The sequence below is a fragment of the Diplotaxodon limnothrissa genome, linkage group LG8, assembly GCF_057381915.1.
Source record: "Diplotaxodon limnothrissa isolate DT_005_m linkage group LG8, D_limnothrissa_male_GT1.1, whole genome shotgun sequence".
NCBI lineage: Eukaryota > Metazoa > Chordata > Actinopteri > Cichliformes > Cichlidae > Diplotaxodon > Diplotaxodon limnothrissa.
In genome coordinates this window covers 27050965-27063749 of record NC_140603.1, presented here as the reverse complement: position 1 = coordinate 27063749, position 12785 = coordinate 27050965, and the positions used below count along the sequence as shown (strand labels likewise).

At 45.5% G+C, this 12785-nt stretch overlaps 1 protein-coding gene across 3 annotated transcripts in view; it reads left to right on the top strand.

Annotated features, from left to right (window-relative positions):
- LOC146627064 (thyroid hormone receptor alpha-B-like) overlaps window positions 1-11312 on the top strand; it is a 156438-nt gene extending 145126 nt beyond the window's left edge. For all 3 annotated transcript variants that reach the window (XM_085361580.1, XM_085361582.1, XM_085361583.1), the window contains 3 exons: window positions 1415-1561; window positions 3880-4138; window positions 8898-11312. In XM_085361580.1, the coding sequence (XP_085217706.1) occupies window positions 1415-1561; window positions 3880-4138; window positions 8898-9148 (657 nt within the window). In that variant the 3' untranslated portion in view covers window positions 9149-11312. The remainder of the gene's footprint in view (window positions 1-1414; window positions 1562-3879; window positions 4139-8897) is intronic.
- The last annotated feature ends 1473 nt before the right edge of the window (window positions 11313-12785 follow it).

Genomic DNA, 12785 nt, shown 5'->3' with positions numbered 1-12785 from the left:
AACATCAATTCAAACAACTCTGTAAACATATATATTAGTGATCGGCGGTCTCCCTTTAAGTAAGTGTTATCGGTTTGATTACATGTCGCCGTCCTTTCTCCAAGGACACTCCACTGTCCTCTGAAAAACTGTTCGTTGATTTGCAGCACTTTGTGGAAAACAAACCATTTAGAAAAATGTTGTGTTCTGAAACACCTTAAAGAAATCCCATAAAAAGGCCATAATATTTACTACTTTGTCTGAGGTGCTCAACTACAACAACACACCGTACGAACTGGAAAGGCAAGCAGCTGTGACTGGGAGTTGGCTCGAATCACTTTGCTATTTTAAAAGAAGGCTATGCGTAGTACACATAGACAAATGTAGCCACAGATATAAAAGTGCAAAAATGTCTGTCTTAGACTGCAGAGACAAACAGGAGGGATGCTTTCTCTAAGTCAAGAAGTGGATCACAGATTAGGACATCTGACTGCGAGCGCATGATATCCTCAGCACATTTCCATTCCATTTATTTTGTAATTTTGTGTAGGATCATGCTTTAAACTATCAAGCTGATGAATGACATCACTTTAATGTCAAAGAGACATGAGGGGTGTGTTCCAAAGTCTCTCCTGCACAGGCCTCCTCAGTGTCCTCTTAAGTCAGGGGTGTCCAACTCCAGGCCTCAAGGGCCGGTGTCCTGCAGGTTTCAGATGCATCCTTGATCCATCACAGCTGATTCAAATGGCTAAATTACCTCCTCAAGATGTCTTGAAGTTCTCCAAAGGCCTGGTAATGAACTAATCATTTGATTCAGATGTTCTGACCCAGGGTGAGATCTAAAACCTGCAGGACGCTGGGCCTTGGGGCCTGGAGTTGGACACCCCTGTCTTAAGTCATACTGGTTTCCACGATTGGTACAGAAGCACTGAACTACTGTCCACTGGATACTTAGGATATTATAGGCTTTGGACAAGACTGAGCGTGGTTGTTTTTGATGTTTTTATGGAATTGTTGACTATAAGCATTTGAAACAATGCAACTGGCCCACAGTTCAGTCAGTTCAGTCTTTTGACTGCATTTAAAAGATGTAGGTAGCAATCGTGACATTGTGCATTGTTTAGTAAGCCCTACTTTATCCTTGTTTCTGACTCATAATTTACAAAATCAGCATTTTGTTGCACATAGGTGTTAAACCAGCAACTGAACCCAAAAATATTCATGAAAGTGTTTACTGAGGTCAAAGATCGAGGGACCCTCAGGGCTGGTTTGCAGTTGCTTGGGCATTAGAAGCCTGGGCTTCACTTTGCAGAGCTGTAAACTAGGTTCATCATATATGGATGAAACCGTTTTTATTCTTTTCTGCTTTACTAATATCTAATTTAACTTTTCCTCTGTGCACTAATCAACCGCCCACATTTATTTCCCCATTTAGCCAGAGAAAATCGGCCAGTCTCCAGTCGCTCCAACATCAGACGGAGACAAGGTGGACCTGGAGGCCTTCAGCGAGTTCACCAAGATCATCACTCCCGCCATCACCCGTGTCGTTGACTTTGCCAAAAAACTGCCCATGTTCTCTGAGGTGAGTGGCGGTTAATTTGACCTGAAGAGCACAGCGGAGGCCAGAATTAACACAAAAATTGGCAAAACTGTTCATTTACCACAGCTAAACCAAGATTGCTTCAGTTTACCAGAAAAGTCCAGCACACAAGGAAAGTGCTGATCATTTACATATTTCCTCAAGCAATCGCAGTGTTTGCAAAATAAACCGGCCTTTGTTTCTGACAATTAGTGAAGCATTCCTGCTCCTGTTTGGCCTGCCTCACTTAGCAGCACGTAATCATGTTTCCCTTCTGCGCTGCTTGTAATGAGACCTCGGGTGATTGGATAATTATCAGGGTGTATCAGAACTGTTGTCTAGCGGGACAGCTGTAGTGACAGAGCAGTATGACTGTGAGTCTGCTGCGTGATGAATTACAGAAGAGGAAAAAGTCTTTACTGTGATCTATTAGAGTTTATGAAAATGTCACTTTTTTATTTTTTAATCAGCATATTTTAATGCATTGTATAATTATTATACAAGAATCGCTATCATGATGGATACTACTAATCAAGTCAGTGTCTGAGCATAGATAAACTCCTCTTAGTTTAGCTATAACAAATTTAAAGTTTGAATATTCCAGACACAAGCACATGATCAGCAATGTTTAATTTCCTATCTTCTTCTCACATTGTAACATATTTTATTATAAAAGAAGCCATTTTAATCTGATTAAAGAGGCAGAGGGAGGGAACTTGTTTGGCTTACAAGCGATCTGTTCGTGGCTCTGCAATAAATTACTAATAAGAATCCACAGAAACAAAGCCAGCATTCATTTAGCCAGTAAAAATTAATCTGTTGCTTTTTGACAAATTGATGCAGTACTAACTGCATTATTAGGCATTTACTTTTAAGCCTGCCCCCTAGTTAGAAATTTACAAGACAAATCAAGCCAGTGAATGTCAATTAATCTGCTCTGCAGTCAAGAGCAACGAGGAAAGAAACCAGCTTACATCAAGGTACGATTAATTCAGCACATCAGAGGCTGCAGATTTAATTGAACAGGTTTTAACCCAGAGTTTCTAATATCCATGTAAATCAGGGTGTATTAGTCATAATCTGTGTTCATCAGTGGGGGGGGAGGTACGCCTATTTTCAGCCCATCTTCATATTTCTCCTCCTCCCATCCCTTCCTCTTTAGCACGTCTCTCTGCCTTCCTTGCTCTCATTTATTATTTAGTATCCTCTTTACCTAAATTCTCTCTGCCATTATTTGCTGTACTGCTTTATTGACACTTGGATAATGGCGAAGATGTGGGAAGGTAGCAACGCAGCTGAGTCATATCTAATGTGTGAGCACTAAGGCAATCAACTGAAGGGCAGATATTTCTCATTTTTCTATGAAACTTACTGAATTAAATAAAAAATTGGTGTCAAAGATTCAGTTTGTGGATGGCAGGTTTACAGGGCAGTACCGGCTGTGAAACCATGGATGTATACAGATGCCAGTGTTTGAAATAATGCTGCAGAAGACATTTTTTTGTTAGCTTGTATCATTTTTGTAGTTATTTATTACTACGACCCGTTGATATCGGCCATAAAATGAGATGATACAAGCAGCTTAATTGAGTTTCCACTGAAGGGTGTCTGCGATCCAGATTGGCTGAGGAGCTCAGTAATTTGGGATGGACTCAGATTAGAGCCACTATTCCTCCACATTGAAAGGAGCTAGGTGAAGTGGTTGGAGCACCTGATTAGGACGCCTCCTGAACACCTCCTTGTTGAGGTGTTTTTGGCATGTTCAGCTGGAATGTTGGCCCCGGGCAAACCAGGGCTCACTGCAGAGAATATACCTCTCAGATGGCTTCTGGTGTTTCTGGAAGAAGAGCTGGTGAAAAGGAGGTCTGGGCATCTCTGCTCAGACTGCTGCCCCAGCCTTTAGATCCAGATAATGAGCAGATGGATGGATATTATACAGCAAAATGGTTTATAAAGGAACACAGCTCTCTGAAATACAGTAAACTAAATAAAATACAGTAAAAATGGGTTAATAAATTTGGTAAAAACATACAAGGACATCAACTTTCAGATGACATTATAGTGACTCAGCATAAACAGCATGTAAAGTATAGTGGTATCTTTTATTGAATGATTATTTATTTATTTAAAAAACCTGTTAAATCGTTTTGTTTTTGGTTTTTTTGCACTTAATGTTCACGTTTATTTTTAGCCTTTCGCGTGACCGCTTGTCTGTGAAAAGCGCTTCATAGATAAACTTTTCTTACGTACTTGCTTTGTTTTTGAGAATATGACAATATGTTTGCTCGGAAATGAAAACGAACGTGTTTTTCATTCACCAGCTGCCTTGTGAAGACCAGATCATCCTGTTGAAGGGCTGCTGCATGGAGATCATGTCCTTGCGCGCAGCCATGCGCTACGACCCGGAGAGCGAGACGCTGACGCTCAGTGGGGAGATGGCTGTGAAGCGGGAGCAACTGAAGAACGGCGGGCTGGGCGTGGTGTCGGACGCCATCTTTGATTTGGGCAAGAGCCTGGCACAGTTCAACCTTGACGACACGGAAGTGGCGCTCTTGCAAGCCGTGCTTCTCATGAGCTCAGGTTAATGCTAAAACCTTTATTCCACATATTTAAAGCTACATGGCAGTCTCTGGACTTGTTGCACATGTTATTAGTGATATATCAGTTTGAATTTAATGCAATTTAAATGCAAATTTTTAGTGTCCTTTGGCCTTGCAGTTGCAATACAAAGACATCATTACTCGATACTCTACATATTATACAATGTAGCCTATTTTGAATCAAAATCTAATTATAGTCTGAAGATAAATGTCCACATGCATATTCAGTGTTGGGAGCTCAATTTAAATGTGATGAATAAGTCTTTGCATGTCTCTAGTCTTGGTTTATTTATTGTAGAACATTTATTACGTACATGCGCAAAAGTGCAGTTTTTTCAAATAGTAGGATGCAAAAAAAGAGGGGATGCCCTCGTCTCTCTCAGTGCATCCACCAATTATTTAAAATATGGCAAATATACATAAATAATATATGAATATATATTTGGTGCTGCTGCCCCATGGTTAGCACCATCGGCTCACAGCAAGAAGGTGCTGGGATCTATGTGGTCATTTCTTTTCATTTTGTTGAGTGATATTCCGGCCTTCTCCCACATTCCTAAAACATGCATGGTTAAAGTACTTCTAAACTGGCCATAGGTGTGAGTGTGAATGGTTGTCTATCTCTATGTGTTGGCCCTGTGATAGACTGGCACCCTTTCAGGGCCTACCCAGTCTTTAGCTCTATGACAGTTGAAATAGGCTGCAGCGCCCCTGAACTGGATAAATGGAATAAATTGGATAGATGAATGAACGTAAATAATTTAAAGTTGTTTTTTTTTTTTTTTTTACTGATATATATATATATATATATATATATATATATATATATATATATATATATATCAGCTGGATAGCGTAGTGGTTAAACTACACGCCTTTGGAACAGAGGATCGCAAGTTCGATTCCTGCCTGGGGCGTCTGTATCCAGTAAGGGTCCTAAGGCTAGACCCCCTATGCTAAGCAAGCCTACCGCAGACATGAGCGAGACAGATAAATATGAAGGCATGCCGGCTCGGACGTCGCCCGGATCAACAAGGTCCGCGTCAGGTGTTGAGGAACCAGGGCACCCTGACGAAAAGTGGGCTACTGGAACAAGAAGGCATCGGTGGGCAAGGGACGAAAACAGGGCGTTGTTGGAATGCTACTACGCAAGTAACCCCGGCGGAAGGGGCTACATGAATAGGATGAGGGACCTATGGATTCTTCGATACCCAACATCCACAATGACGGCGAAACAACTAGTAGCTCAGTGTTCCAACATTCGAAAGAAGGGACTGCTCTCACAGCTAGAGATTGACGAGGTACAACACAAATGCTACGGCAAGGAGGAGTCAGGACGCCAGGTCAGGGGGGAGATATCATCACCCCCACCCGAGATTGGGTACATAGCCCCAAGTGCGATAGGAGAAGGATCGTTGAGTGCGAGAGGAACTGACCTGAAAAATAGGATCATGGCCAAGCTTGAAACCTGGATCCCCCGTAGCCGGTTACCAAGATTACGTGAAGTACCCTCAGAAGGTCTGCTAGATGATGTTAATGCAGCACTACGGGCAATACCTACAACCACAATTACCGACACTAACAAGCTGATCTACAATACGGCAGCAGTGATCAGTGAGATGCTTGGTTACAAGTTGAACAGCCACAAGGGGCAGTACCCTCCATGGAGAAGGAGGCTAGAGGGCAAGATCAAAGTAGCACGGAGGGAGGTTAGCCAACTAACGGAGTTGCAGAAAGGTGCGACAAATAAGGTGCCTAAGAAATACAGCAAGCTGTCCATACCTGAGGCCTTGGAAACTGCCAAGCAAAGACTCACAGCCTTGGCCAGCCGCTTGAGGAGGTACACCAGAGAGATAGAAGGCAGGAGAATAAACCAGCTGTTCTCCACAGAACCAGCAAAGGTGTACTCTCAGTGGCAAGGGAACAATAAGAGAACAGCACCACCAAGGCTGGAGACGGAGCAATACTGGAAGAGCATATGGGAGAAGGACGCAACCCATAACGGCAATGCTCAGTGGCTAGTGGATCTGAGGGCAGACCACAGCGACCTCCCTGAACAGGGTCCAGTAACCATCACAGTGGCAGATATCCAAGAAAGGGTCTCCAGTATGAAGAGTTGGACAGCACCAGGGCCCGACATGGTTCACGCCTACTGGCTGAAGAAGCTGACTGCACTCCACGAGCGTCTGGCAGCACAAATGAACCAGCTGCTAGTTAACGAGAGACACCCGGAATGGCTAACTGAAGGCCGGACGGTCCTGATCCCCAAGGACCCCAAGAAGGGACCGGTCCCCTCCAACTACCGACCAATAACCTGCCTCAGTACTACATGGAAGCTCCTGTCAGGCATCATATCGGCTAAGATGAACAGGCACATGGGTCAATACATGAGCGGGACACAGAAAGGAATTGGCAAGAATACCAGAGGCGCAAAACACCAGCTACTGGTAGACAGAACAATCAGCCGAGACTGCAAGACCAGACTGACCAACCTGTGCACTGCCTGGATTGATTACAAGAAGGCCTATGACTCAATGCCCCACAGCTGGATACTGGAATGCCTAGAATTGTACAAGATCAATGGGACCCTAAGAGCCTTCATCAGGAACTCAATGGGGATGTGGCGTACAACACTAGAGGCCAACTCCAAGCCCATAGCACAAGTTACCATCAAGTGCGGGATCTACCAAGGAGATGCTCTGTCCCCACTGCTGTTCTGCATAGGCCTGAACCCCCTCAGTGAGATCATTAACAAGACTGGCTACGGATACCGACTACGGAACGGAGCAGTTGTCAGCCACCTCCTGTACATGGATGACATCAAGCTGTATGCCAAGAGTGAACGAGACATCGATTCACTGATCCACACTACCAGGCTATACAGCAATGACATTGGAATGTCGTTCGGACTGGAGAAGTGTAGTCGGATGGTAACAAAGAGAGGGAAGGTAGTCAGAACTGAGGGGATTGAACTACCAGAAGGCAACATTGCAGACATAGAGGACAGTTACAAGTACCTGGGGATCCCGCAGGCAAATGGGAACCATGAAGAGGCCGCTAGAAAGGCTGCAACCACCAAGTACCTGCAGAGGGTCAGGCAAGTCCTGAGGAGTCAGCTGAATGGTAAGAACAAGATCCGGGCCATCAACACATACGCCCTGCCCGTGATCAGGTACCCTGCTGGGGTAATAGGCTGGCCAAAGGAGGAGATAGAAGCCACTGACATAAAGACAAGAAAGCTCCTGACCATGCATGGAGGGTTTCACCCCAAGTCCAGCACCCTGAGGCTGTACGCTAAGCGGAAGGAAGGGGGCCGGGGACTGGTGAGTGTCAGCACCACAGTCCAGGATGAGACAAGGAACATCCAAGAATACATTGGGAAGATGGCCCCAACTGACCGAGTGCTCAGTGAATACCTCAGGCAGCAGAAACCCAAGAAAGAGGAGGGAGACGAGGAACCATCATGGAAGGACAGGCCCCTGCACGGTATGTACCACCGGCAGATAGAGGAGGTGGCTGATATCCAGAAATCCTACCAGTGGCTGGACAAAGCTGGACTGAAAGACAGCACAGAGGCACTAATCATGGCAGCACAAGAACAAGCTCTGAGTACAAGATCCATAGAGGCTGGGGTCTATCACACCAGGCAAGACCCCAGGTGCAGGCAGTGTAAAGATGCCCCAGAGACAATCCAGCACATAACAGCAGGGTGCAAGATGCTAGCAGGCAAGGCATACATGGAACGCCATAACCAAGTGGCCGGCATAGTGTACAGGAACATCTGTGCCGAGTATAACCTAGAAGTCCCGAGGTCAAAATGGGAGATGCCCCCAAGGGTGGTGGAGAATGACCGAGCTAAGATCCTGTGGGACTTCCAGATACAGACGGACAAAATGGTGGTGGCTAACCAACCGGACATAGTGGTGGTAGACAAACAGAAGAAGACGGCCGTAGTGATCGATGTAGCGGTTCCGAATGACAGCAATATCAGGAAGAAGGAACACGAGAAGCTGGAGAAATACCAAGGGCTCAGAGAAGAGCTCGAGAGGATGTGGAGGGTGAAGGTAACGGTGGTCCCCGTGGTAATCGGAGCACTAGGTGCGGTGACTCCCAAGCTAGGCGAGTGGCTCCAGCAGATCCCGGGAATAACATCGGAGATCTCTGTCCAGAAGAGCGCAGTCCTGGGAACAGCTAAGATACTGCGCAGGACCCTCAAGCTCCCAGGCCTCTGGTAGAGGACCCGAGCTTGAAGGATAAACCGCCCGCAGGGGCGTGCTGGGTGTTTTTTTTATATATATATATATATATATATATATATATATATATGAGAGAGAGAGAGAGATTAATTAGTCTAGAAGCATAAAAACATTTAAAAAATTGACAAATATATATATTTGTCAATTTTTTTATGTTCCTAGACTAAACGCTTGTATTTTTCCCAAGTTTAATAAACTGGAAAATTAGGATTTTTTTCTGGGTTGTAATCACCCAGATGGCACCATGATAATATAATGCTATTTGCAGTAAGAACCTTGGACATGATGCTTGATAACAGGTCTCATCTTATTTAGTATTGCTAACATTTATAGTTCTTACATCTTCAACTATGTAGTACTCATTGTCCATATGTTCTCTTTTCCCTTCTCCTTCTTCTATCCTTTTCCCATATTTCTTCTCCAACCCCCTCCCCACCGCCATCTGTGCTCCCTCTTCCCGCTCGCCTTCTTTGCTTTGTGCAGATCGCTCAGGCCTGACCTGTACGGAAAAGATCGAGAAGTGCCAGGAGACGTACCTGCTGGCGTTCGAGCACTACATCAACTACCGCAAGCACAACATTCCCCACTTCTGGCCGAAGCTTCTGATGAAGGTGACGGACCTGCGGATGATCGGGGCGTGCCACGCCAGTCGCTTCCTTCACATGAAGGTGGAATGTCCCAACGAACTCTTCCCCCCGCTCTTCTTAGAGGTCTTCGAGGACCAGGAGGTGTGAGGCACACTTGCCGGCACGCAAAGGGAAGAGAAAGTTGGAGCGAAACAGAAGATGGGTTAGTCCATCGTGCTTGTGGGGGAAGAATGGAGGGAGAATCCTCTCTGCAGGAATCTGCATTTCTCTGACATCACATTCACAGTATGTGGTTTTAAAACTGGAAACAACAATATCAGAAACGACACACCAGCAACAGGAGAGTGAAGCAAACAGAGGATTTTGTTTTGTGAACACCCTCTTCTCCACCTCTTTCTCCTCCTTATACCAACCCCTGTTTTAAAATCTGTTTGGGGGCCCTTCTGTCTGAGCATGATGTCTTATCTAGTAAGAGTTGTAGCCATTTGCCAAGACACAAACACACACAGACACACACACACACTCACAGCCTGTTCCACCTCAGCTCTTCAGGGCAGCACTCTTTGGAGGGTCAGTTCCCCCTCCTTGGTTTTATTGTAGCGGTCACAGATTTACACTTGTCTTGAAGCCCATGTTTCCAGCGTCAAAGCTGGCCAGCACCTCTCAGTATTATTTCTGAATAAGTGTTAAGGCATTGATTCAGAAAGTATGGACAGTAGTGTCATCTTGTTGCTCACAGTCATGCAGGCGCACGAATTTAGCAGACACTGCACATAAAAATTTCAGCAGACGTAAACGTTTCCGTGGTGTATAACGGCGGCAGTAAAGCAGAGCAGCCACACCACTTATCAATTACTCAACTCAATCTGAGCCATGACAGCTGTTTTTGGAGCTTGTTCTTCTCATATCCCTGTGAAACCGGTGCTATATTTATATAAGGCTACTCCAGTTTTATGAAATTGTGTTCTCTACCTTTGAAAAACATACAGACCATGGCTTCATATCTACTTTCATTTTTGTCATTGGACCGGTTCCTGTGACATACAACACACACATACGCACACACACGAGCAGACTTGCCTTGTCATTGCCTATGCTGCTTGTGCCAGCAGCCTACCATCTTATGAATGACAAGTAAGCCCTTCTCTGTCTGAAGAGTTACAGCATTGAAGGGAGGGAAGGAAGAGAAAAAGAAGGGGAAGGAGAAAGGGAGATGCTTAGAGGGGAGGTGGGAGAAAAGGAAGGCGCAGGGACAGAGAGAGGAATTACAACGTAAAAGCTGGACTGTAGCCAGAGTTCAGAAGTAAATCTCCCACACCCAACCTCCGAGGAGGCTCTGAATAGCAGCAAACACCAGCAAGACGGCAGGCCTCATCACATACACACTGACTCTCTTTTTGTCTTTTTAACTCTCTCACACACACACGAAAACACACATCACCTCAGAGTAACGTGAATGCCTCATTTTACTGAATGCACTGCACGGCAGTGTTGATATACAGCCCTAACCTGCAGGGTTTGTACAGAGTCCTCTTATCGTGGGCTCAACTCAGTGTGGCCCCTCCAGGCTTCCATACACATTTGCCTTCTGTTTTGTTTTGTTTTTTTTCTTGTTTCTTGGTTATTTTATTCTTTTTTTTTATTTTATTTTTTTTACCATGGACGTCACTGAGAGCAGGCAAATGCCAAGAAGGCTACCATTTACCTCAAAGTGGACACACCCCTAGGCTGGGGCAGCATTACTGCCCCTGTGGTGTCAGGCACTACCTCACCTCTGTGGACACAGGGCAGCTGCCCACAGCCTACACACAGACATACACCATTCGAGTTGGAGTATGTGTAGAATGATACACAGATGTGCATAGCTTTTTGCATAGGTGCACACTCGTAGTCATGGAAAGACTAAAACACTCACAGAATACACACATACACACAGCGCTGTCACTTGGTTCAAATGAAATACCACTGAAGACAGGAGGGCCAACCATCCCCCTGGAAGGTTTTACCCCCTTCCAGGGAGTGGTACCCATAACATTCGGGTTATCTCTTCTTCTTTTTCTTTTTCTTTTTTTTTATCAAGTGGGACCAAGTGTCATCTTTTCAAATTTGGATTTACCAGTTTCTCTAAAGACAGAAACCGGCTCGCAGAAGCAACGAAGGACAGCGTGGGATGTGCAGCCCATTAAAGCAAAAAGCAGCAAGAGGAACGATTACACGGAGTAACTGAAAAGTCAAGGTGGCCACGCCCGTCAAATCAGCATGTGGTGATGACGTACCACGCTACACTTACGATAGCTGCCACTGGAGCTTGGAAAATTTCAGCTTTCTGTCATGCATGGGCAGTGTGTTTGACATAAAAAATGATGGAGTGAAGCCTCCTCACAAGCAACTCAATCGCACTTCTAGCTCCCCAACGCTCACTACTATAGCAGTAATATCTCAGCTCAAACATCCATGGCAGATATGACAAGTTTACCCTCCAAATGACCATACAAGAGTGTTTGATTTGATTTCAAAAGCTCACTCTGTTCAGTCCAATTCTGGGGCCAAGCCAAATCTCACTGGGTTGAAAGAAATCTAGTTTATTTTCTATCCAATACCAAGCAGTAGTTTATACTGGGCACATGCACAGGATGGGTTATCCACACCTCCTCAGAGCTTGAGTGCAGTTGGGAGGGGAGAGGAACTGGAACGCCATCTTTGGGCACAGCGGTGGAGTCTGGTTTGACTCTTCCTAAAGTGCATCACCACCTCTAGAGATCCATCCCCACTCTTTTCTTTTCTACCCTCCTCTTGTCCAGTCCGTGACACTGCCCTTTCTGGAGCCTAGCTCAAGTCTAACCCCCCCTCCTGCCATCAATATGATAACAGACCCCACTCAGCCAGGCTGGTGGGAGTTTTTGCACTAATGCAACACCCCATAAACTCTCCTTTTCGGGTTAGTTTCCCCAATTAAAATTGACCACAAATGGGTATCCTGAACTGCTCTGTTTAACTGGGCCTTTGCACTTGCAGTGGGCTTGGCCCTAAACCTGTCCTGTTGTCAGCATTACACCAGTAGAGCCAAAACAGCCCAAAAGCAGTGGGCAGAGATCCCTCCATAGGAGGGCTTTCTCTTTATCCGTGTAGTACTCACTGTCCCATACTAGAGCCCACTCAAAGTTCACTTTAAGCCCTCTTCTGAACACTGAAAATCCTCTCCTTTACCCAAAGCATCCTAGCTGTCACCGCTGAGCAGTTCATACCCAGTTTTGTCCAGATTCATTCACACCAAACAGGATCCAGGCCTTGTGAAACAAGGCTGGCCATAACTGCCCTTTTAGAGTGGCGCCACCAATTGAATGTGACCGACAAAGCAGCAGGGACGAGAGACTGGAGTGTGAGAATGCGTGGATGCAAGAGAAGAAGAAAGGACAGGAAACAAAGAAACAAACAAACAAAAAAAGCTGAGGGCCCCAACTCTCACTGCCATCATTGACATGGGCGAGAGGGGGTGATGTGGCTGGTTGCAGAGACAATGTCGTCAAACACAGGGAGGAAGGGCAGATGTCCCCTTCGGCTCCCACGCAGCCCCACGCAAACCCCCGCTCCCGTGCCAGCTGACGACCCCAAATGTCCTCCCTCAGCTCCCACTGTAAGGATTACCTCCAACGTTCAGATTGTGAGGATCAGGAAGACAGATCCCGCATTCCTGAGATGCAGGTTTGGGATTCCAACACATCTTTGTAAAAGAACCGATAAAGAAATCGACGGCCTTTGTTTTTGTGAGCTGACTGGGTATGTG